Below are 23,027 nucleotides of genomic sequence, written 5' to 3' on the forward strand. Positions count from 1 at the left end.
CATTACAGTACAATGAGTACTATGTAGCCGGAAGAAACATTTACACAAGTGGCAAAGTTTTAAATGGTTTTTCCTTTTCTCCATGCCCAGTGATACACATACCATAATTTTGCTCATTCGATAATCATTTCAACCCCATTCTCCTGCCTCTCTCTACTAGAGAAGTGGAAAAGGAAACTGCCTGCTTCCCAGCTTGGAGCTGTGTGTGTGTGTGCGTGCGTGCGTGTAGGCATGCACGTGCCTGCACGTGTGAACTCTGGCCAATGGAGTATAATCAGCAATCCGTGGGAAGGACCTCTCTTCCTAATTAAAAGGTAAAGAAATCTTGCAAGGAGAAGGTTTCTGTTACGTGCCTTTCCTTCTGCTGCCAGGAATGTAGATGTGATGGCTATTAGTACAGCGGATATCTCGCAGCTAAAAGGAGGAAAGTCATAGGCTAAGGATGGCAGAAGAGAATGACCAGAGGAGACAAGAGCCTTGATGACACGATTTAACCACCTATGAGCTTCTCCAAACTTCTCTCCACATGAGAAAAATAAACTCTTTCCATGTTCCAATCACTTTATTTTCTTTTTGTTCTGCCAAGCTGGCCAAAGTGCTGATTTAGTCAATACATAGAGGGTTAATAAATTGTTCAAAAAGTATGAAGGAATTCTGAGAAAAACATCTCTAATTTTTAAATTTTTTAAGTTAAAATTAATCTTTTTAAGCCTATTTGAAATTATAAACGGGAATAACAAAAATCATATAGAAAGATGACTACTATCTGCCTAGGAAAACAAATCTCTATTCCACCATTTATGGGTGGTCCATTTCTGTTCTCTCTCTTCATCCTGAAGTCAAGTTTCGATCTGCTGACTAGCTCTGTTCAGAACTTGATCACTACCAAAAGCAGGCTAAATTAAGAAAAGGCATCACTTTTCCATTCTTAAAAATCAAAGAAATAGTCAGTTACTTCTTTGGTATTATTAGGCAATGGGATTAAAAACCTAAAGGAAGTCATAAAATGAAAATGAAAACTATTTAAAATCAAGACTTTCAGAATCAGAAAGCAACTCACAGTTCCTTTAGAACAAAACATCCTTCTGTCCTAAGTGATATAATCGGCCCAGAGAGAACTGCCAAGGTCATAAAGCTTCCACTAAAATATGCAACTCAGGACAGAAAGGAATTCTGCAGTAATATCCCATTACTGAGACCAAAACAAAATCTAATGACCAGTGGCTAATTATTTTTGTACATGAGACTTAACTTTTGAAAAAATACCAAGATCAATAACCAAAAAGCTAAAACAGAACTACAAATCACTGTGTACTATTCAGCCAATGTGTTAACTGCTCAGCTACATACTGTTACGGAAATGACAATTATTCTATTTGTTTTCCTCTTCTCCAGTCAGATAATATAATCTATCTCGTCTGGGTTTTCATCAACTGGAAAGTTGTTAAAATGGTTCTTCCATGACATAATGACCATCATGATCCTGAGGATCCAAAAGTATCATCTGAATTATCACAGAAGGATTAAGTCATGTTTGGAAGTTTTTAAACATATAATACAATAATTTCCTGTGTTATAATTCTCTGAGAAGTGGTGACCTAAACTGGTACAGATGATAATCCTCCATTAAAAAGATTTTAAAATTGAGTTCAATAACTCATTTCCTGACCATACTAGTTTCTAAAGAATTAAGAGTAGAAAAGTAAAACAGTCTAGCACTCTTTTAGGCTGTAATATTAACACTGAAACAACATAGGAGAAATTTTTTAAAATTACATAGATGTAGCAAAAATATCAATCTTTTAAAAGCCAAATTATCCATATTTTCTTGGTATAATATACATAATATGTCTATCACTATTAAAGACTTCTTGGTTTCTCAAAAAGTTAAACACAGAATGACTGTATGATCCAGCAATTCCACTCCTAAGTACATATGCCCAAAAGAACTGGCAGCAGGGACTGGAAACAGATGCTTGTACATCTACATCAATCGCAGCATCATTCACAAGAGCCAAAAAGATGGAAATAACCCAAGTGTCCATGAACAGATGAATGGATAGACAAAATGTGGTAATGTACATACAATGGAATACTCTTTAGCCATAAATAGGAACGAAGCACTGAAATATGCTACCACATAAATCAACCTTAAAAACATGTTAAATGAAATAAGCCAGATACAAAGGACAAATATTGTCTGATTCCACTTACATGAAATACCTAAAATAAGCAAGTTCACAGAGACAATATAGTTTAGAGGTTACCAGGAACTGGGGGAGGAGAGAACGGTAAATTATTGCTAATGGGCACAGAGTTTCTGTTTGGAGTGATGGAAAAGTTTTGGAAACAGTGATGATAGTTGCATACCATTACGAATGTAAATAATGCCACTGAATTGTACACTTAAAAATGGTTTAGGGACCGGCCCCATGGCCGAGTGGTTAACATCGCGTGCTCCGGTTCAGCAGCCCAGAGTTTCACCAGTTTGGATCCTGGGTGTGGACGTGGCACCACTCATCAAGCCATGCTGAGGTGGCATCCCACATGCCACAACTAGAAGGACCCAGAACTAAAAATACACAACTATGTACCGGGGGACTTTGGGGAGAAAAAGGAAAAATAAAATCTTAAAAAAAAAAAAGGTTTAAAAAGGATTTTATGTTATATATATTTTACCACAATAAAATAGAAAAAAAATACTTTTTTCCCCTTCTAGCAAAAAGGAATACAAATATTCTTATTACTTAGCTAAAGCAACTAGAAATTTCACAACACATGAAAAACAACTGTGACATAACATAAATTTGAACTCACTAAATTTTCTCTAGGTCGTAAATTTAGAGATCTTGGAATTTTAGGAGTAATTTCCACTGGAGTTATTCTGACTACCGCATGCATTTCTATATTTAGTCTCTTTCTCAGGTCATATGGAATCTGAAATTTAAAAATAAACAAAAATATAAGTATGTTCCAAGCTTCACTAAAAATATTCCATACTATAAACTTCTATGAATTCAAGTGAAATTACAGAAACTATCACGATTCATAGGTGCAGGCATTGTTATCACAAGCATTTCAATTTTTCCCCTACATTTCTTTCTTTTTACATCCTCTTCATAATGTGATCAATCAATTTTGATCTCTCCAGTCCAGCTTGAGTATCTTGTGGCAACAACTGCCAGTACTGCCACTCTCCACTGCCCGTGGCGCCCAGCCTTTAAGGCAGAGCAGGAAGTGCAGACTCCTCACTGCTCTCTTCCGTGGTCCCCCGGCCTCCACCATCAGCACTTCCTCACCCCATCCTCACCATACAATTTCAAGGACGTAAAAGGGTATTCTTGTCTAATGGGAGAACCATTAATAGAAACAGATAAATCCTAACAAGTTCAGCATTAGACATTTCAATTTTGAAGAAGTAGTGGGAACTCCTAAACTAAGAGTTTGGAGGTAACAGAAAATGAGCCAATCGTCAGAATTTTAGAAAATGATGTAAGCCAGTGAGATTAAAACTTTATAAGTTGCCTGCATATAGGTCATAAGTAAAACTGTGGAAGTAAAAGAAATCTACAAAGCAGGCCCCTTCCCTTCCTGTTCTTCTTGCCTAACAATTTTTTCCCTTTATCACCACAAAGTCTCATTTCACAATGGTTCAAAACTAAGTTCAAATAAAAGCAGCTGTTGACTCATTTCACATAAAATTTAGCATTAATATTTGAGGTCAGGATGAGAAGGTGGAACACTAGTTGCTCCATCTCTTCTTCCATTTCCACACACAAGTTAAAGAGCTGATACCAGCAGGTTAAGCAGCTTCTGGGCACTCGCCAACCCAGGCGCCAGCACAGGCAGCAGGAAGGTCATCTCATGCCATGGGTCTCTCACTACACCAGGCCTTTCCCCTAGTATATAAAAGTCCTTCCTTTGCTTTCAAGGACTTGAACAAATTCTCAGATACTAAAGACTTGCGGCTCTATAGGGCACTCCATGCTAAGCATGAACTCGAGTCAGTCTGCCTGGTTTTGAATCCTAGTTCTACTCACTAGCTATGTAACCTCAGTCAAGTAATTTTGACCTCTCTGGGCCAGTACCTATCTAGGCTTACACCTGTCCAAGTTTACCTAGCCAGAAAATACACAATCTTTACCCAAACAAGCACTTTACCCTGCAATCAGAAATGTGTCCCCACAGGAACTTAAGACATTATTTCTTATTATACTGGTTTTTAAATTATATATAAAATATTATTCTAATTCATAATTTGAGGAAGTCCAAACAACATGAAATTATTACCTCCCTAATAATGAAATTTATACTAACCCAGACTTTCCCCAGATGGAGAGCTTCTACATTTTTGGTGTATTTTATGGTATTCTTCAATTCCTCAAGTCCATTCCAGACTACCTGTAGCACACAGGCCTTACCAGCTTCTTGACTATGGTCTGAGCTAATTTGTTTTTGATCTAGTGGTTCTGACACCTGCTTCTCTTTCTCAGGTGACAGGACATTCTGCCTTGTTTTACTTTGCTGTTGTTTTGGAGAAAGTAGCTTAACCAGCTTTCCATAGGTCACAGTAAAGTTGGGCTCCAGATCAAAATATTCCTGGTCCCACGGAAACACATGAATGGCATAGTGTTTGTGAAACATAGAAGTTGCCGATGCGTGACATATACTAGGAGGCTGTGATTTGCATACTCTGAAAACATTGTCTAGAGGAACAACTTTGGACTGCATATTTTTGAATGCATTGATTTCAGTTAAACCCCAGGATGTCTCTTGTTTCTTCTCAGACCCAAAAGAAAAAATGCTTCCTATCATAGTCCACAAGCTTGGTGTTGATGATGGGTCAATTGTAACCTCTGAATGTGTTTCATTAGATTCAGTGACTCCTATAGTATTTGATGGAAGTTGCCTGGTTTGAAGTTCTTTTGTCAATCCCTTTTGGTCTCTTCCATAATTATGAAATTTTCCACGTGCGTCATCTGCTTTTGAAAATGTGTTCTCTTTGGCTTGGCGAGTCTTTGGCTGAACAAGGAGTTGGGTGTCAGTTTCCAGCCTTCCATAAGTAGCAGTTGGTATTAGTGCAACTGTGTGAAAAATAAAGCTCATTAGTGCACATTCACTTCTGCTATGGATGCAACGCTATGATGTAGAGGATGAAGGCAAACACTGTAACAGCACCTACCAATCTGGAGAAATACGTAAGTTTGTTGATCAACCCAAACAGGAAAAACGGCTTTTGGAAAAACTATTCGAATTTGATCTAGAAGATGCTGTTCAAGGGAAGCAGCATGCAGCTCCTAGAACCAACAAACAAAAAGATCAATTCCCTTCACATTTCATCTGTTCCATGTCTCGTAAGAAAATCTCAATTCATTCCTATAACTCAAATCAACTCAGAAAATATAATGAAGCTCGAAAATCTAAAGACACTAATATTTTGAAGTAGTTTGACATTAAAATGGTATAGTTCTCATTTTGTTTTCTTTACCAGTATCTCCCAATCATCTGCTGAGACAGGTTCCACCTCAACTTGCTGACAAGACACCACATGGGAACATGGCTTGAGAAACACCTGGAAAAAATTTAAATGTAAAACTACTTTCAAAAGACTTTTTCGTATCGCTAGAAAATAGGTTCTCTCTTTAGGCAAGTAATTAAGAGTGAGTGTGGGTGTTTGTGTTTGTGTGTGTGTGTTTTGTGTCATTCTTCATTTAACAAATATTAAGTACTTATTCTTTGTTAGGCCTTGATATAGTCAACATTTTAGGAAAAATTGTTTCACAACTAATCATAGAATAAAGGAAAATATATCCAAACACAACACGTGGGGGTTTTCTGGTGGTTGTTTTTTTCTTTTGGTGAGGAAGATTGGTGCTGAGCTAAATCTGTGCCAATCTTCTTCTGTTTTGCATGTGGGATGCCACCATGGCAAGACTTGATGAGTGGTGTGTAGGTCCACACCTGGGACCCAAACCTGTAAACCCCACACCACTGAACCAGAGCGCGAGAACTTAACCACTATGCCACCGGCCAACCTTCACAACACATTTTTTAAAAAATTAAATAAATATAACCATTAACAAAAGAAATGTAATTTAAAAAATGCAAGAAGAAACAACGTCATCAAGTCATGGCTTGATCTAGTATTTACATACTCTATTATTTCCAGAAGCTTTGCAACTGTTCATTTTATAACTAACTTCAAGCCACGCTGCTTCGAAAAAAGTAAAAAACACAGTGAAATAAAGATCAGAGCCAATTATTTAGAAGTATAATCATGCACAGCTAACAGTAAAGTAAAACAAGTGTCTCCTCTTCCACTCTACAGGTATATACAAAATGCTGGTGTGTCTCAAGAAGCTGGAATCAACCATCTTGCTTTCTTTCCCCTTCTACAGGCATTTCTGTGGATTAGAGGTACAATCCAAAGCCACCAAGTATTAAATGCTTCAAGTAACCAGCCCGTCCTTCTCTGCTTTTGTGGAGCAGAATTTCACCAAGTGCCTCACCAGGTTCCTCAGTGAATTTCCCTTCAATACCTCCCACAGACCCATTTTGAAAGGCGTGATTCTGAGGAACCACAAAGCAGCTCCCGTCCATCAAGAAGCTAGAGTCGTGGGTGATTCAGTCCACTTTCTGTTCCGTTCCTATCGAAGATTCTTTGGAGACACTCCCTTAGTGGTATTGTTACAATACAGAAGATCTGCAGAAAATCAGGGAAAAGTTCAGTTTGAAGCAAATGGGAATTAACAGCAAGTAGGACTGTTCAGAGAGCTGATGAAGACACGAAGATCAGGAACAGGAAGCTGACGTTTCCCACAGGTAAGTGCCACATACTCAAAGAGAGCAGAACTGTAACTTGCTATGCAGTCCTGGGCAAAATATTCCATCTCCCTAGGTTTGTAGAGCAAGGCACCAAAGTTAGTGATTTCTAAGGTCACTCTGTGGCTAAAGTTTTAAGATTCTAGCAAAAATTTAGGGTAAGCAAAGGACTAGTGCTAGACCTATGCATTTCTCACCAGAGCCATATTCTCATTATCAAAAACATGTTGGGGGCCAGCCCCATGGCGCAGGGTTAAGTTCAGCATGCTCTGCTTCAGTGGCCCAGGTTCGTGGGTTCAGATCATGGGCGTGGACCTACACCACTTGTCAGACATGCTGTGGCAGTGAACCACATATAAAATAGAGGAAGACTGGCACAGACGTTAACTCAGGGCTAATCTTCCTCAAGGAAAAAAAAAAGCATGAACAAAATCAGTCTGTGTTCAAAACAAGTTAAAAAGATGTGATAACTCTTGTGTACTGTTGTGGGGACTGGTAATAGAAAGCAATTTAGCCCTATTTATCAAATTTTTAAATGCATAGCCCTCTAGATTTGGTAATTCAATTTTTTTCATTCCATGTGTGTATATACACACATATATACACACACACACACACACACATGTTCAATTGTTTGTGATATGTTTGCAACGTGTGGAAAGGTATCTCTGATACAGTTTGTGGGGAAAAAATTGCCAAAAATATGTATCATCTCATTCTTCAAATATAAATGTCTATTGAGACCCCAACATATAGTACACACTCATTCTGAGGCTGAGGTTACAGAAAGGGAAAAATATTTTCTACTTTCAACTGTAAAATATTTGTAATGAATATGTATTGCTTCCGTAGTTCAAAATATTTAAAAAGGAATAAATTGGTGAGTATAATAGAATGAAAAAATAGATATGAGACCTCAAGCTTTGGAGTTTGCAATCTAAGTACATTAAATTCATAGGCAAGACAAAAATGGAAAAATAATAACCCTCTGTTGTAGGATAGATTTATTTAAATCAAGTATGACCCTGGCAGGTTAGAAAATCTGTTGCAAACAAATGAAGTTCAACAATACTAAGTAAAATTTAACAATTCATAAAGCAAAAATAATTGCACAAAAACAAAATCAGGGAACCTGAAAAGTGTGTAAAATAGATAGCGGAATACAAAATCAACTAGGGAGCATGGCGGACTACAAGACAACGACTTAACAATGGAGCATGTAGTCGACTTGACTATCCTGGACTGATTATAGCAGCACACAAGTTAGGTATCATCTCACGCCCTAAAAAAAATAAATCTGAACTTTTAATTTTATTTCCATTGCCATATTATGTGACATTAGAAAACAGTTGTTATCATCGCATTTTGTGCTTACCTGTTCTCCATTTGAGAGTCCAAGTTTCTGACCAACTTGTCTGTTGATTTCAGCCACATTTTCACCTTGATCACTGAAATGCCTGCCTTCCACCCAGCTCAAGAATGCAGGCTGGTGACCCCAGGCTACTTCTATAGCTTGATTCTATTTATTCAAGAAATAAGAAAGGGGAGGGGGGAAGAGTTTAAAAGTTTTTACACGCTTTTCTGGATTCACATAAAAGATAAACTCTTACTGCAATCAACACATACAAAGAGAGTTCTATAGATAGCTGATAGCTGTCTGTTATTCACTTTTGTCATAGCATTTAAAAATCATTTCCAACACCCAATGCTGGTCATGCTATGGATAAAACCAATACCCTTATATTCTCATGACAGCATTATAAACTGATTCAACCACTCCAAAATTCAAAATAGCAAAGAGGTAGCCAATGAACTTACACAGCCCCTAAACCATATGTATATATTTGAGTATTTATTCTGAATTAATGATTCAAAGAAGAAGAAAAAAATTACACCAGAACATATCTCTGCAGTATTCTCTATTACAGTGAAAACTCAGGACTCTCTTAAATGTCTATCAATAGGGAAATCATTAAACAAGCTAGAAATTTACTATTTTAGTTTGGGCCAATAAGTAGAAACAAATATCATGATCATTAAAAATGTCACAGTATTTGTTAGGAGAGTAATAAATGCACATGGTAAAAGCCCAGAAAGTACAAAACCATAAAACATGAAGGCAGGTCCCTGTTCCCAGAGGCAGTTACTGCTAATAGCTTCTGACGTACACTTCTAGAAAGTCTATATTATACAGCTTCTTAAATAATAATTTTAAAAGTTCTTAAATAATTTTAAAATTTTAAAATAATTTTAAAAGTATGGAAACATATTTATAACTAAAAAAAGCAAAATATAGTTTATTTACATTATACAAAATATGTAAGTTTGTGGCTAAGGACTAAAAAACAATGTTTTCTTTGATTAAAGAATTACAAACTCATTATAGAAAGCTTGGAAAATATAAAAACTTTGGGGAAAAAAAGGAATTACTGATATTCCCTCCACAAAAAGAAAACCACATGAATAATTTTGTCTATTCCCAGCTAATCCTTTTTTCTATCCGCAAGTTAGTTTTTTACATAGTGGTGTATTATAGTCATGATTTAGTATCCTTTTCCCCCACTTAACATTGTATCATAAGCATTTTCATACATATATCATTTTTTAAACAAAATGTAAGGATTTCATTAATAGCCATCAACATTTACCATCTCAGGAATTTTTAGTATTACTAAATTCATTTATTTATATCAAAATAAGTTAATTAAATTTAAATGATTAAATATTAAATTCATTCATTTACATCAAAACTGGTTAAAGGCTGCTTACTTTGTTTCTTTAAACAGGACAAATTTCAAAGGATGGTGGAGCCACTTCTGAGGCAATATAATGTACTTTAATCATGTTATTAAAATGTTATTAAAACTTTGTATACAAGAAAGTCATCAAAGAGAGTCCAACTGGTCTGGCTGACAAAAATCTTTCCGCAGACAACAGTGTGATACAGTAGAAAGAGCCCTAGGTTTGGAGTCAAAAGCCCTAAGTTACCATGTCAGCTGTAAAGCGTGAGCTGAGGTTACAAGAGTGAAGGTGACCAACCCCTCAGGTGCCTTCCAAGAGGTTTCATCAGTCAGTGATGTACAAGCCAGATCAATTCCCCTATTTCATATGAAGAAACTTTTAAAACCAGAGAAGTTAAATAAGGAAATACGAAATACATTAAGACATATCAGAAAGGAGAATTCCACCCACTCACTGGAAAAATAAAAAATCAACTTTATTAAACAGGAAAAATACTTCAATTATTCATTTGGTCAAAATGTAGTAAGCAGCTCCATAAACTCATAACATATGTTCAGATGGATTTAGTAAACTTTGCAAACTAACGTTCTGAGTTCATTCTTATGTCAAAAACTTCTCACTAGAACCACAAAGCTCCTGGGCACTCAGGCAGAGAGGAGAAACCAACAGACTGGAGAGAAAGGAGTCTCTGTTCCAGGAGACTAACCGACAAATGACTGACTACCTGCTTTTGCCCAAAGCTGTGTGTAGGCCTTGCTTGCTCAGCAATAACCTACATGCCCTATTACAACTATGTGTCCTCCTGATCCTCTTCTGGGCAGGAAACCAACCATCTGGGATGGACTGGCCAATCCGGATCTTAACTTACCTCACTCAAAGAACATCATGTCTTGAAGGAACACAAAGCACTTCCACGTGAGCTGCTGTTCCTGTGAACGCTGGTTATATCAAGGAAAGTCCCTGTTGGCAAGCCTGTAGCCTCTGTCCCCTACCTTTATAAGCAACCCCTCCTCTGCCCATGTAGCAGGTGCACAACTCTGACCAGCCAGCCGTCCCTGGACACTCCCTATATGCAAGGGTCAATAAACCTGTACATCTCGTACGCCATCTCCAGGTCTTGTCTTTTGTCGCTCCACTACTTATCTTGCACTGCTTGCACAACTAGGTGTGCGGCCAGACACTGTGGTACCTGGCCAGATCCTAGGCCTGGATTATCTCTTGCTAACACAAAGGAAGTGACAAATCTATACCTGCCCATTTACGGATGGCGATTTATGTTCATTTGTTTGCATTCAGTGTAGATACGAATCCTTTCCCCCATTTCAGCAATCAGAGCAAGCCCTGAGCCCAAAGTACAAACAAAGTAACCGAGTTAAAGCAGGGGTTCTCAACTGAGGGGGATTTTGATGCCCAGGAGACATGAGCAATGTCTGGAGATATTTTGGGTTGTCATTACTGTGGGGAGGGGTGCTACTTGCATCTAGTGGATAGAGGCCAAGGATGCTGCTAATCATCTTACAATACCCAGGACAGGCCCCCACAACAAAAAATTATCCAGCCTAAAATGTCAATACCACCAAGGTGAAGAAACCCTGAGTTAAAGCATCTACTGGGTACCCACCCAGTCCTGAAACAAAGACTTGGATAAACAAAAGAAGACAATACTTGAAAAACAGAACCACAGAACAGAGTATAACAAGTGAGATGTGTCACATAGAGCACTGAAGTTTTGAAAAGGAGACAAATGTGGGCAAGAGAGAATTTTAAAGTTACGTGGAGGGGATACAGTTACACAGATTTTAAAGGCATGGAGGGGCCACCCCAGTGGCGCAGCGGTTAAGTTCGCACGTTCAGCTTCTCGGCGGCCTGGGGGTCGCCGGTTTGGACCCCAGGTGTGAACACAGCACTGCGTGGCAAAAGCCATGCTGTGGTAGGCGTCCCATGTATAAAGCAGAGGAAGGTGGGCATGGATGTTAGCTCAGGGCCAGTTTTCCTCATCAAAAAGAGGATTGGCAGTAGTTAGCTCAGGGCTAATCTTCCTAAAAAAAAAAAAAAAAGACATGGAATGAGAGAAAATTTTTTAGAGAAGAATAGTGTGAGTATGAGTACAGAAGTGGGAGAGAGCTGGGTGAGAAGTAAGAAGGCTAGTCTGAATGAGTTGTAGACAAGAGGGCAAATTAACTGCACATAAACAGTATTGGCCTGGGAATGCCAGTTTCCTTATGTGTACAGAAATGACCTAGATACCTAAGGTCCCTTTCATCACCAACATTCTATGATTCCAGAACAGTGAGTCTCAACTCTTCTGTGCATCCAAGTAGCCTTAAGATACTTTAAAAATTACAGATGCCTGAAGCCCACTCCCGAAGATGCTGATTCAGTAGGTCTGCCGAAGGGCCAGAACATGTGTATTTTTAAAAGCTTCAAGGTAAATCTGACACAGGCCAGAAAACCACTGTTCTCACCCTCTTCCCATTACGGCAACAGGTGTATTACATACTCAATACTTCAGCCCAAATAACTCAACCCATTAACTCCCAACTCGTGACTTTATGCTTTAATAATTAGCTATCCCCTCTAACCCAATAATTTTGGGAACTATCCTAAATAACCAAAAATGAAAACAATGTTTATAAACAAAGATGTGCTATTTTTAACAATTTATTAAAATGTAATTACAGTATCACTTTTAATGTCTAAAAATTGAATATAAATGTTTACTCACAGTGAACAAATAAATTATGGCAAATTTATGATAGAATATTAATTAATGACTAAAAATGATGATTACCTTTAACTGCATATGTGTATGCGCAGGACTTCATTTCTGCTCAAAGTAATTAAAGATTAGAAACAAAACTGGAAGATTTGACCCAAACTGTTAATATTAATTATCTCTAGGTTTGGGGATTATGAGTAACTTTTATTTTCTTGTTATAATTTTCCATGCTTTCTTAATTTCCTGTAAGATGTACATGTTACTTTTATAATTGGGGATAAAAGTTGGCCTATTCTGCTGATACAGGCTGGACAGAAACAACAATTTGTTCAAGGCTGAAGAGATTTAAGTTTCAAAAAGACATCCATGAATTAATTCTTATGAATACTTATTGAAGGCTCAAAATTTAAAAGAAAGATCAAGACCACTAAATTGTTAAATAGTGATGAATGTAACACAGCATCCAAATCTTAAGATCAAGTTATTAGAGTGACTGTTAAGGAAGTATTCCTATAAACTCATTAGGTTGGAGTCTATTCCTATAAATTCGTTAGGTGGGGATTTAAAGGCAAATTGAAAACCTCCATCAAAGCTGACAGAGCAAAGGGCAGGGTCTACCTGAGACTTGGTGACACTAACTCGTCTCCAGCCATGAAGAATGCTTGTCAAGGCCAAAAGACTGTTTATCTTACGGTAAATGAAATAAGGAAGGATCCGCTGAACTTGGTATGCTTTGAAAGATGAGGGGGAAATCATGTAGAAAAACAGTTACGGTGAAGTAGCTCAACATGGAAAAGCGAGATACTTGAAATTACTGCAAACTCTTAAATATTTCCTGCATGGATTAGCCAGTGGTGGATACCATGCATCCAAGATTTTCGAGGATTTCAAATACTCTATCCTTTCGTCCCCATAAGCGCACTCAAACTTGTAGGCCAGGTGCCTCTACTTTCAATTATGAAAATCGGATGGTGCTACTCCACCAGTGGTTAGAGCTGTGAACCACCACAACCACAACGTCCACAAGGGCGACTGACAGTGGAGGTTCAGGTAATCCTAATTACATACGTCCAAACATACATAATCCCATTGCACATTCCTGGCACACCTCGCAGATGTGAGCGTCGGAGACACGGGAAAGAACCTTCATTTTTTAACCTGTCCCGCTCGTGGGACACCGTGCTCAGTCCCAGTTAACCTCCAGGGGCTCTGCAAACCTATCTGCCCCTCCTCTCTCTGGAGGCCCGGGTCACAGCCTTACAAGCACCTGGAAATCGCTGGCAGGAAAAACATTCAAAACAAAAACAAAAACGACTTCTCAAGAGCTTTTCCAACCTGGAGTGAGGATCTCTGAATGCAGAGGTAGACTATTACGATGTTTGAAAGCCCAGTATCACCGAGTGAAAAGGCTTGGAATGAGGCAAGTTAACTTAAAGGTGCAGGGCCGCCCGAGATGTGGCGGGGGTTGCAGACACTGCCCAGGCCGGCCCTGCCCCCAGTCGGCTTCGGAACAGCTCGGCGGCGCCGGGAAGGCAGCCCGAGCTCGCCGCCGGGAGAGGCCTGAGCGGCCTACCAGACCTCCGCCCCGTCCGACCCCAGAAGCCGACGAGGTGTCCCGAGCAGCCGCTGGGAGCCTCGTCCGGGGCCGGCGTGTTACCTGCAGCAGGTGCAGCTGGGCCACGAGGCGCCGCGGCAAGTGGAGGAAGCAGTCGCGAGCATTGGTGAAGGCCACAGTCACAGCCACGCCACCTCCCCCCGCACCCGCCAGGCGATCGCTACACCACATCACCCACGAGCGCCGAAGCCCGGCCGCCCGCCAGGCCGAGGGCGTCGGGCCCGGGAAGCTCGGTCGCCCCGCCCCTCTCCCCGCGGCGCCGCTCGCGGTGCGCCGGTAGGGGGCGGGGCAAGCAAGCCTCCCGCCGCTCTCCGGGTCTCTCCGCCGCGCCGCTGGGGGGCGGCACCTCTTGCAGCGAATCCTCGCTCGGAGGAAACGATGGCCGACGCTGTCGATTTCTAGCCAATCCCGGCACGCCTTGCCCGAGCCCTCTCTGTTATAGGATGCGCGGGAGTGCAGCGAGGCGGATGTTGTCGTGTTTGCAAGGGCCAAAGCTGGCAAGATGGCGTCGAATGGCAGGGAGCTTGGGGGCGTATTCGACCACCACGTCCAGAGGGCTGTATGCGACACGCGGGCCAAGTATCGGGAGGGGCGACGGCCTCGCGCTGTCAAGGTAAAAGGATTCTGGTTTCTTTCGCTGTCCTCGGTTGCTTTATATGAGCTCTAGCTCCACAAGTCTAGCTTATGTAAATAAAAGCTTGAAAGGGTGCGGTCATATCCATCACTTAGGTACCTAAGATTCTCACGACCGCTTTTTGGTCAACTGCTAGAACGTCAACTTTCCGAGAACAGGCCTTTATGTTAGTCGTTTGATCTTCCGTGTTTACAGTAGTGCTTGGTACATGGTAAGCACCCAGTGAATATGTTAGTTTTTTCCGGGAAACATGTCGATTGAAGATTGTGTATGCTTTAGTTAGAGGCTCTCACACGTGGGGTGAATTATTCTTTATGCAGAGAGAGGGGCAAAATTTTTAATTTTCTGTTTTCTGCAGATCGATTGAACAGAACAGTTCTTTTCAAAGCTTTAAAAAAAAATACCAGATTTGTCCTAGGCTTATTTATGAAATACATTTAATGTGTCTGCATTTCTTTTAGGTATATACAATCAATTTGGAATCTCGATACTTACTAATACAAGGAGTTCCTGCAGTGGGAGCAATGAAGGAATTAGTTGCGCGATTTGCTCTGTATGGAGCGATTGAACAGTATAATGCTCTAGATGAATACCCAGCAGAAGACTTTACAGAAGTTTACCTTATTAAATTTATGAATTTACAAAGTGCAAGGTAATATACAAGTTAAGCAGTGTCTCATTTCCTCCATTCCAATTTTGGCCCCAGGTTTTCCTTATTCATACCTGAATTACCCAATAATCTAATATGGCACTGTTTTATCATCTTCCTCGATTCTTCTTGAAGGTTAGCCTTGCCAAAACACTGTTTTCATCGTGCCATTCCCATGCTTAACAATTTTCTGTCGTGTGTAGATTAAAAACTGGATGTGGAATAATTTTCCCAGTTCTGCTGCTAACATCATGACCTGGGACAAGTTATTTAACTCTGTTAAGCCCGTTTTCCTATTCTGTAAAATCCATATGGTAAAAGGACCTACTTGTCGAGGTTGTGTGGGGATGAAATGAAATAATCCCTCTAAAAGGCTTAGCATAGTGCCTCTGGTTTAGAATGCAGTAAACATTAGCTATTGAGGTTCTTATTGTTATGCGCCTATGTGAATGACCCCATCTCTTCCAGCCTTCTATGTAACATAAACTCTGCTCCAATAAGGCTGAAGTATGAAATGCCTTATCTATTTTTAGGTTGACCCCTATTCTTGTCACTAATTTGCTCCAAGACCATCCTTCCCTGGCTATTACAATTAATATTTTCTTTTCTGTGCTACAAATAGCACTTGTGATCTGCCACAAGAACTTGATTTTATGGGATCATGTATTGTTCTCAGGTTACTCTTATGTGTAATCTCACTTCCCTAACCAGCTTGCCAGCTCCTCATGGTTAAGGAATAATATTTTCTAGAGCTTTTGTATCTCCCACAGCACTAGTACTGCATGCTGTGGAGTTCGACATGTGAATTTGAATCTGAGCTGCACAAACCAATGTGAGCATGGCCAAGTTATAAATCCCCCAGGTCTTCAGTTTCATTATAGGGTTGTTGTGAAACATGAATTCAGTTGAAGCACTTAGGACACTGCCTGGTGCATGGTAAAATCTCAATAAGTATTTCTTATCATTATTCCTGGGCACGTAAGTGCTTAAATATTTATTATAGTAATGCCTGGCCAGTCATAGATGTTTAATAAGTATTTGTTGAATGAATACCATTCTCTCATTTTCTCATTAGTTAGTTGTTATATATTCAGTATTTCCTCAATTATTAAAAGTTTTACAATTACAATATTTTTATTAATTTTTTACATATGAATCCCATTATAGGAACACATTGTGCTCAAAAGGCTAAAATGGGTATAAGCTAACTCTCAAGGGCTATTAACACAGAGAAAATCTCTATTTTGTGACCACAGATTGTGTACCTCAGGCTAACTGCTGGATCTTAAGTTGGTTAAAGGGAGTCTGCATATGTGTGGATGACTTAGCTCAAAACCTATTAACTATTCGGAGAGGGGAGGAGAGGATTAAGAGTATGCAGTGGATCAGTAGGGTCAATGCCATACACAAACAGAGCATCTTAATTCCCAAACCACAGGATGTATATACACATAGCAAAAGCTAGACTTTGCTCTTTAGGTCAATGCATTGTATACTAGTTAAGCTTTCATCCTAAGTAAATCTAGATTAATAAACCATGCTATCATGTGTTTCTGTTTAGAACAGCCAAGAGAAAAATGGATGAACAGAGTTTCTTTGGTGGATTGCTTCATGTGTGTTATGCTCCAGAATTTGAGACTGTTGAAGAAACGAGAAAAAAATTACAAGAAAGAAAGGCTTATATAGCAAGAACTACTAAAAATAAAGGTATGAAAAGCCTGTTTCTAAACACCTCCTATGTGCCTGGCGCTCTGCGAGGTATAGCCTCATGGAGCTCTCAGTCTAGTAGGAAGAGAGGCAAGTAAATGATCACAATATTCAATAACCGTAAACTCCAGTGCTCCACTTCTGTGCAGCACTCCACGTAATCTGGCCTGGGAAAGGAGAGATGGCAGTTCATGAAAGACTTTCTACAGGATGAGAGGATAAAAAGATATGACCCAGAAGGGAAGAGGAGGACATGGAAAGGTTGGCCAGGTAGCGTGTTTAAAGGCCCAAGGAATAAATGAGCATCATACATTTTAAGGAACTGTGAGTGGTACAGGATAACCACAACACAGGGGCTTCACTGAGAGAGAAGATTAGAAAGGTGGACAGGAAGTGAATCATGAAGGGCCTTGTGTCCCATACTGAGGAGTGAAGGCTTTGACCTCAAGGCAGTGAGAGACAATTATGATTTGTAGACCAGTTACCAACTGCTCATCTAAAACTGCTGAAAGTGGAAAAATTCCACTTTTGACCAGCAGCTGGCCAAATGCCCCATATACCCAACTGAGTTTCCCTAGACACAAATTCTAGTTGCCTGAAATAGAGTCGTGGGATCTGGTACATAGATCATAGGACTAGAACAGTCCAAATTGGACTAAGGAAATGTGTGTGGTCTGAAATCCGAATAGTACTAGAGGCTCAAATTACCAGATTTCCACCTTTTTAGTTGAAAGACAAAGTTGGTGTTCATACAGCTGTTGAATATGATGAGTTTATGGCTGACTGGGGAAGGGGCATGTGGCAGAGGTGAAGAGAGGAATACAGTAGGAAGAATCTTGGAAAATGTACCTGAAAATTTGGCAAGAGAGCTGTTGAGAGTCCCTGGTCATTTGTAGACACTGAACTTTAACCTGTGGGGTATGTAAATAGCTAGCTCCAGGAAAACGTGTATGTGTGCATGGCAAAGGAAATTACAAAATACGGCCCAGCATAGTGCCTCCTTTAAAAACTAATAAACACAAACTAAGCAGCATGATACATTCATATAGTAGAATACTCTGGAACTATTAAAAAAAGGAGCTATGTAATGAGGGAAAAACCCTCTAAGACCTACAGTTAAGTGGAAAACGCAAAGGTGCAGAGAAACGGGTATTACAGAGAAAAAGAGGAGTAGGGGGAGGAGGAAAAGTAGGACATATTGGACAGATAAGTAAGAAAGTAAGGAGAGTGGATTACTTCTGGGGGGTGGAAACCAGGCATATGGGGAGCAAGGAGTGAAGCTTGACACTAATACCTGTTATCCTTTTTAGCTTTTAAAGACATGAATGTATTGCCTGCTCAGGAAGTAAATTTTTTAGGGTAGTATTTGTTAACATTTTAAAGTAATGTTTGTTTTTAAAATTTCTGAATGATGAAAACAATAAATGAACCACTTCTGTTTCCCTTTTCCTCACCCTTTAAATTGTAATATAAAGATCATTACATGACACAGAAGAAACTGGTTACAGAGCATAAAGACACAAAAAATTTTAGACAGGATTTCCATTCGGAGACATCTGGATTTTGTGCAGCCGCTGTGAACACTTCTCCTGGGAACTCAGATCCTTGTTTTCCTTATTCTTGTGAATTGCCTCTATGTTATTTCTCCTCAAAATGTACATGTTCATCAGGAGAACATGTGGACAGAGCATCAAACTCCTTTCAGGATGGTAGAAACCATGATGAAACAGGGGAGCATTGTAACCACAAGGACTCTTTGCAGAAAATGCAGATCAAAACTTTAAAAAATTCAGTGGCCTGCCCGGGTGCACAGAAGGCTGTTACTCCTTCAGAGGCAGTTGACAGATTTATGCCTAGGACAACACAACTGCAGGAGCGGAAACGAAGACGACAAGATGATCGTAAACTTGGAACTTTTTTTGAAACAAGCACGAGCAGTAATGAGGTTGTGATTGGGCCTCTGTTGCCAGACATACCTAAAGTGGATATGCACGATGACTCCTTGAATACAACGGCAGATTTAATTCGGAAGAAACTTAAAGAGGTAAGATCACTTAAAACCTGTTTTAAGAGACTATTTGATTATATAACTGACAACTAAATGGAGAATTTTTTGTAGCAACTATGTATAGTATTGTCATTGACTTTTTTTCATTTTTAATTTTTTGATGTGTTTTCCTACAATTCTCTGTTTAATTAACTGAATTTGACTAACAAATTTATTTGCTTTGATACCATTAATCCTTGCTTTAAAGGATGACAGAACATAGTTCATATCACTCTAGATATAAAACCAGTGGTTTCAGTCAGTCAGATCAATCTGTGAGACTGGAGCCCAAGCCTTCCCTTGTTTTAAAACTTCCCAGATCTAATATGAGCCAAAATAGAGAACTTTTCCATTGAAGGAAAATTATTACAATTTATTTCTCTTCAGTCAAAGTTACTACAAATTACATCATATTCAAAAAGCTTATTTTGCCTCTTTGATAAAGATAGCCATAGAAAAAGGTAAGATTTCTAAAGATTAGGCCTTAAGGTCTGCATTTCAAATGTAAACTTCTGGGGCCGCCCGGTGGCACAGTGGTTAAGTGCGCACATTCCACTTCAGCGGCCCAGCATTTGCTGGTTCAGATCCCGGTGTGGACATGGCACTGCTTGGCAAGCCATGCTGTGGTAAGCGTCCCACGTATAAAGTGGAGGAAGATGGGCACGGATGTTAGTTCACGGCCAGTCTTCCTCAGCAAAAAGAAGAGGATTGGCAGCAGATGTTAGCTCAGGGCTACTCTTCCTCAAAAAACAAACAAACAAACAAATGTAAACTTCTTGGGGTCAGTCCTGTGGCTGAGTGGTCAAGTTCACACACTCTGCTTCTGCAGCCCAGGGTTTCGCTGGTTTGGATCCTGGGCGAGAACATGGCACCTCTCATCAAGCCATGCTGAGGTGGCATCCCACATGCCACAACTAGAATATACAACTGTGTACTGGGGGGCTTTGAGGAGAAGAAGAGGAAGGGGAAAAAAAGATTGGCAACAGATGTTAGCTCAGGTGCCAATCTTTAAAAAAAAAAAAAAAAAGAAAAATCAAAAAAATTCAAATATAAACTTCTTAAATAGACTAGAACTAGATTGTGCCACTTAGGTAGTAATTTGTTTTAAGTTATTTACATAATTAGTTTCCATTGTCTAAGCACAAATAAAAGGAAGTTAACATTTGATTAAACTTTTGAAAGATACCTCTTTGTGGGGCAAGCGTTTTAGAAATCATAAACAGAGGGAAAAAAAACATTCTCTTGTACTTCAACCCTGAGGTTCAGAAAGTGCTTTTCACACAGTATACGTATATTTTACAGTGTGATTAAGGGACTAAGGTAGCTTAATTTATTTTATGTACATTTTTTTTTTTTACCTGAAAATTATCTGATTAAGGAATGAGGATTGTTTTCTAATAATAAAAATCCATGGACGCAATATGCGTAAGCCTCCTTTTAAATTCTTTAGTTTGTGCGGGCATTGTGTGTTCCTTCAGATACGGCTGAACCGAGGAATAGATACGGATACATAGCGGTCTCAGCCAGAGCTGACTGCATTTTTTTTTCCTTCTTCTCCCCAAAGCCCCCCGGTACATAGTTGTATATTTTAGTTGTAGGACCTTCTAGTTGTGGCATGTGGGATGCTGCCTCAACGTGGCCTGACGAGCAGTGCCGTGTCTGCGCCCAGGATCCGAACCTGCGAAACCCTGGGCCGCGGAAGCGGAACGCTCAAACTTAACCACTCGGCCATGGGGCCGGCCCCAGCTGACTGTATTTTTAGGAAAAAGTGTTAGGTCCAAATCGTAGATACAGAAATAGTAGAAAAACAAAAAGAAGAAATAATACAATTTACTACAGTTTCTAATAATTTTCCATTTTAAGAGAAGACTGTCTTAACTTTGCTTTAACTTATTGTCCAACTCTTTTTTTTTCTTTTAAAGATTTTATTTTTCTCCTTTTTTCTCCCCAAAGACCCCTGGTACATAGTTGTATATTTTTTTAGTTGTGGGTCCTTCTAGTTGTGGCATGTGGGACGCCACCTCAGCGTGGCTTGATGAGCAGTGCCATGCCCGCACCCAGGATCCGAACTGGCAAAACTCTGGGCTGTTGAAACGGAGCGCGCGAACTTAACCACTCAGCCACGGGGCCAGCCCCGTGTCCACTCTTTTTATGATGATGTGTTTGGTTTCATTTTTCCCTAAAAAATTGAGGATTATGTCATTTTCTGCTTATTTCTCCAAATTTTATGCATAACCAGGATGTCTGTCTGTATCCATAAAATAAGTGACTGCAGATTTATAAAGGAATGTTAAAGTAGAGCATATGTTTACTTTTCTCCCCTCAAATTTGTTTTCTTGTTAAATGACTTTAAAAGTTCTACTCCCATCAATGTTTGGACAGAAGACTTTGTTCTGTGCCCAGATCATAGGCTGTACCTTGAACTTGGGCTAACTCTGCCTCAAGTGTGATGGCAAGGATTGAACTACTAGATGTATATCCTGTCTCTTCTAATAGTTTATTTACTCAGTAAATATAAAAATTAAGTTTTGATTGGTTCTCTTTTTTTTAAACTAGGTAATTTCATCTGTGCCAAAGCCTCCAGAGGACAAGCTGGAAGATATGCATACAAGTCATTCAGTAAAACAAAGAAGAAGAATATAGATTGCCAGCAGCAAATTATTTTCTAAGGGACTATTTATTTTTTATTTTTAACCTGTCATTTTAGTTCTTGAAGAGATTTTACTGGTATTTTTTTAATGCACTCCTCTTTGTAATTTCATTCAAGCCACTTGTCTAAAACAGTTTCATCTTTTGAAATTAGCTTTTCATGCACAAAATACATGCCAGCCAAATATGTCCCTTAAAAAAAATAAAACTTTGGTTACATCTTATTAGCTAGAACTGGCCTCATGGCTGTTCCTAACTGAGGAGTCTGGAATGGTGAATGTTTTATGTTTCCAACCTCTATGGCTGAGAAAGCAAGAGAAAAGAGAGTTGTGATGGCTAATTCACAGTATTTTCCACAGGATCCAAGGTTGATAGCTAACTTAAAAAAAAATAAAGTTAGTTTATCATTACTTATTATAGATGTTATTTTGATCCATACTTAATATTACAGAAACTGTTTTCATAAATTTACCTCTCACATTGCAAGACTACATGTAAATTAATTGAAGCAAATATAGAAACTTTACAATACAAACAAAGATAGGCAACCAGAATCTGTTTCTGATTTTAATACAAATATTGAGTGATTCACATTCAAAACCTAGAAGTCAGGATATGTCTGAATGCCAGGGCTTCAAAATCAAGACAATTCTGTAAAGTAAAAAAGTTAATAAACTATTAGAACAAAGCTGAAATTAGACGCTTACATGCTTTAATTAATTTCTAAGAAGAATTTATTTGATCTGTGGCAAAAGCAGATCAGTATTTGTAAATGCTAGACTTATACCACTACTTGTAGCACACTCACATTTTTTTTTTTCTGTCAGTGGACCATATATTTGCAAAGCCAAGTTTATCTAGGTTGTTTCCTTTTTTTTTTTTTACTGATAAAAATAACTTGAGAAGGTCCATACCAAATGGTGTCAGTTTTTCTTTTCTTCCTATGCTTGAGGCCCTCTTGTCTAATGGATTGAATTGGAATGTATCAGTTAATAAGGTTCATCTTCAGTTGTGACCTACTGATTCAGCTTGCTAGCACGGCACTAAGGAGTGAATGGTGTTAAAAGAAGCTGCATGCAGAGGGTTTGGCCCTGTTCCTAGTAAGGGAATTTGATACATTTTTTGCTGAACTCTCAGGTAAAAGACACCTGAGCATAGAATTGGAAAGAGCAAGTTATCTAGATCGGGCTTCTCAGACTTCAAAGAGCTATGAATCTTCACCTCAGGATCTTATTAAAATGCAAATTCTGGGGGCTGGCCCAGAGGTGCAGTGGTTAAGTTCCCACATTCCGCTTCAGTGGCCTAGGATTCACCAGTTTCAATCCCAGGTGCGGACATGGCACTGCTTGGTAAGCCATGCTGTGGCAGGCATGCCACATATAAAGTAGAGGAAGATGGGCACGGATGTTAGCTCAGGGCCAGTCTTCCTCAGCAAAAAGAGGA

At 39.3% G+C, this 23,027-nt stretch overlaps 2 protein-coding genes across 7 annotated transcripts in view; one reads left to right on the top strand and one right to left on the bottom strand.

The window, feature by feature from the left end:
• The window catches only part of PEX1 (peroxisomal biogenesis factor 1), a 52,408-nt gene extending 38,334 nt beyond the window's left edge, over window positions 1-14,074 (bottom strand). For all 5 annotated transcript variants that reach the window (XR_011502980.1, XR_011502979.1, XR_011502976.1 and 2 more), the window contains exons 1-6: window positions 13,941-14,074; window positions 8,198-8,341; window positions 5,489-5,572; window positions 5,183-5,297; window positions 4,318-5,084; window positions 2,818-2,937 (exon numbers count right to left, since the gene is read on the bottom strand). Coding sequence is in view for 2 of the 5 variants with exons in the window: in XM_014842949.3 (XP_014698435.1) it covers window positions 2,818-2,937; window positions 4,318-5,084; window positions 5,183-5,297; window positions 5,489-5,572; window positions 8,198-8,341; window positions 13,941-14,069 (1,359 nt within the window). In the remaining 3 variants the exon portion in view is untranslated. The remainder of the gene's footprint in view (window positions 1-2,817; window positions 2,938-4,317; window positions 5,085-5,182; window positions 5,298-5,488; window positions 5,573-8,197; window positions 8,342-13,940) is intronic.
• A 289-nt stretch (window positions 14,075-14,363) lies between these two features.
• Window positions 14,364-22,502, top strand: RBM48 (RNA binding motif protein 48). 2 transcript variants are annotated; one of them, XM_014842951.3, is made up of 5 exons: window positions 14,364-14,511; window positions 14,994-15,184; window positions 16,743-16,888; window positions 18,364-18,932; window positions 21,492-22,502. In XM_014842951.3, exons 1-5 carry the CDS (start codon window positions 14,401-14,403, stop codon window positions 21,576-21,578), a joined length of 1,104 nt encoding a protein of 367 aa, XP_014698437.2. In that variant the 5' UTR covers window positions 14,364-14,400; the 3' UTR covers window positions 21,579-22,502. The 2 variants fall into 2 exon arrangements, with proteins under 2 accessions (XP_014698437.2, XP_070364496.1); XM_070508395.1 differs by having other exon boundaries at window positions 16,748-16,888.
• Window positions 22,503-23,027: the final 525 nt, after the last annotated feature.

The sequence above is a fragment of the Equus asinus genome, chromosome 1 (assembly GCF_041296235.1).
Source record: "Equus asinus isolate D_3611 breed Donkey chromosome 1, EquAss-T2T_v2, whole genome shotgun sequence".
NCBI classification, from domain to species: domain Eukaryota; kingdom Metazoa; phylum Chordata; class Mammalia; order Perissodactyla; family Equidae; genus Equus; species Equus asinus.

Coding starts and splice junctions, on each gene's coding strand:
- RBM48 (XM_014842951.3), top strand. CDS start 14,401: ATGGCGTCGAATGGCAGGGAGCTTGGGGGCGTATTCGACCACCACGTC. Junction 14,512..14,993: donor GACGGCCTCGCGCTGTCAAG/GTAAAAGGATTC, acceptor CATTTCTTTTAG/GTATATACAATCAATTTGGA. Junction 16,889..18,363: donor AAGAACTACTAAAAATAAAG/GTATGAAAAGCC, acceptor TGTAATATAAAG/ATCATTACATGACACAGAAG.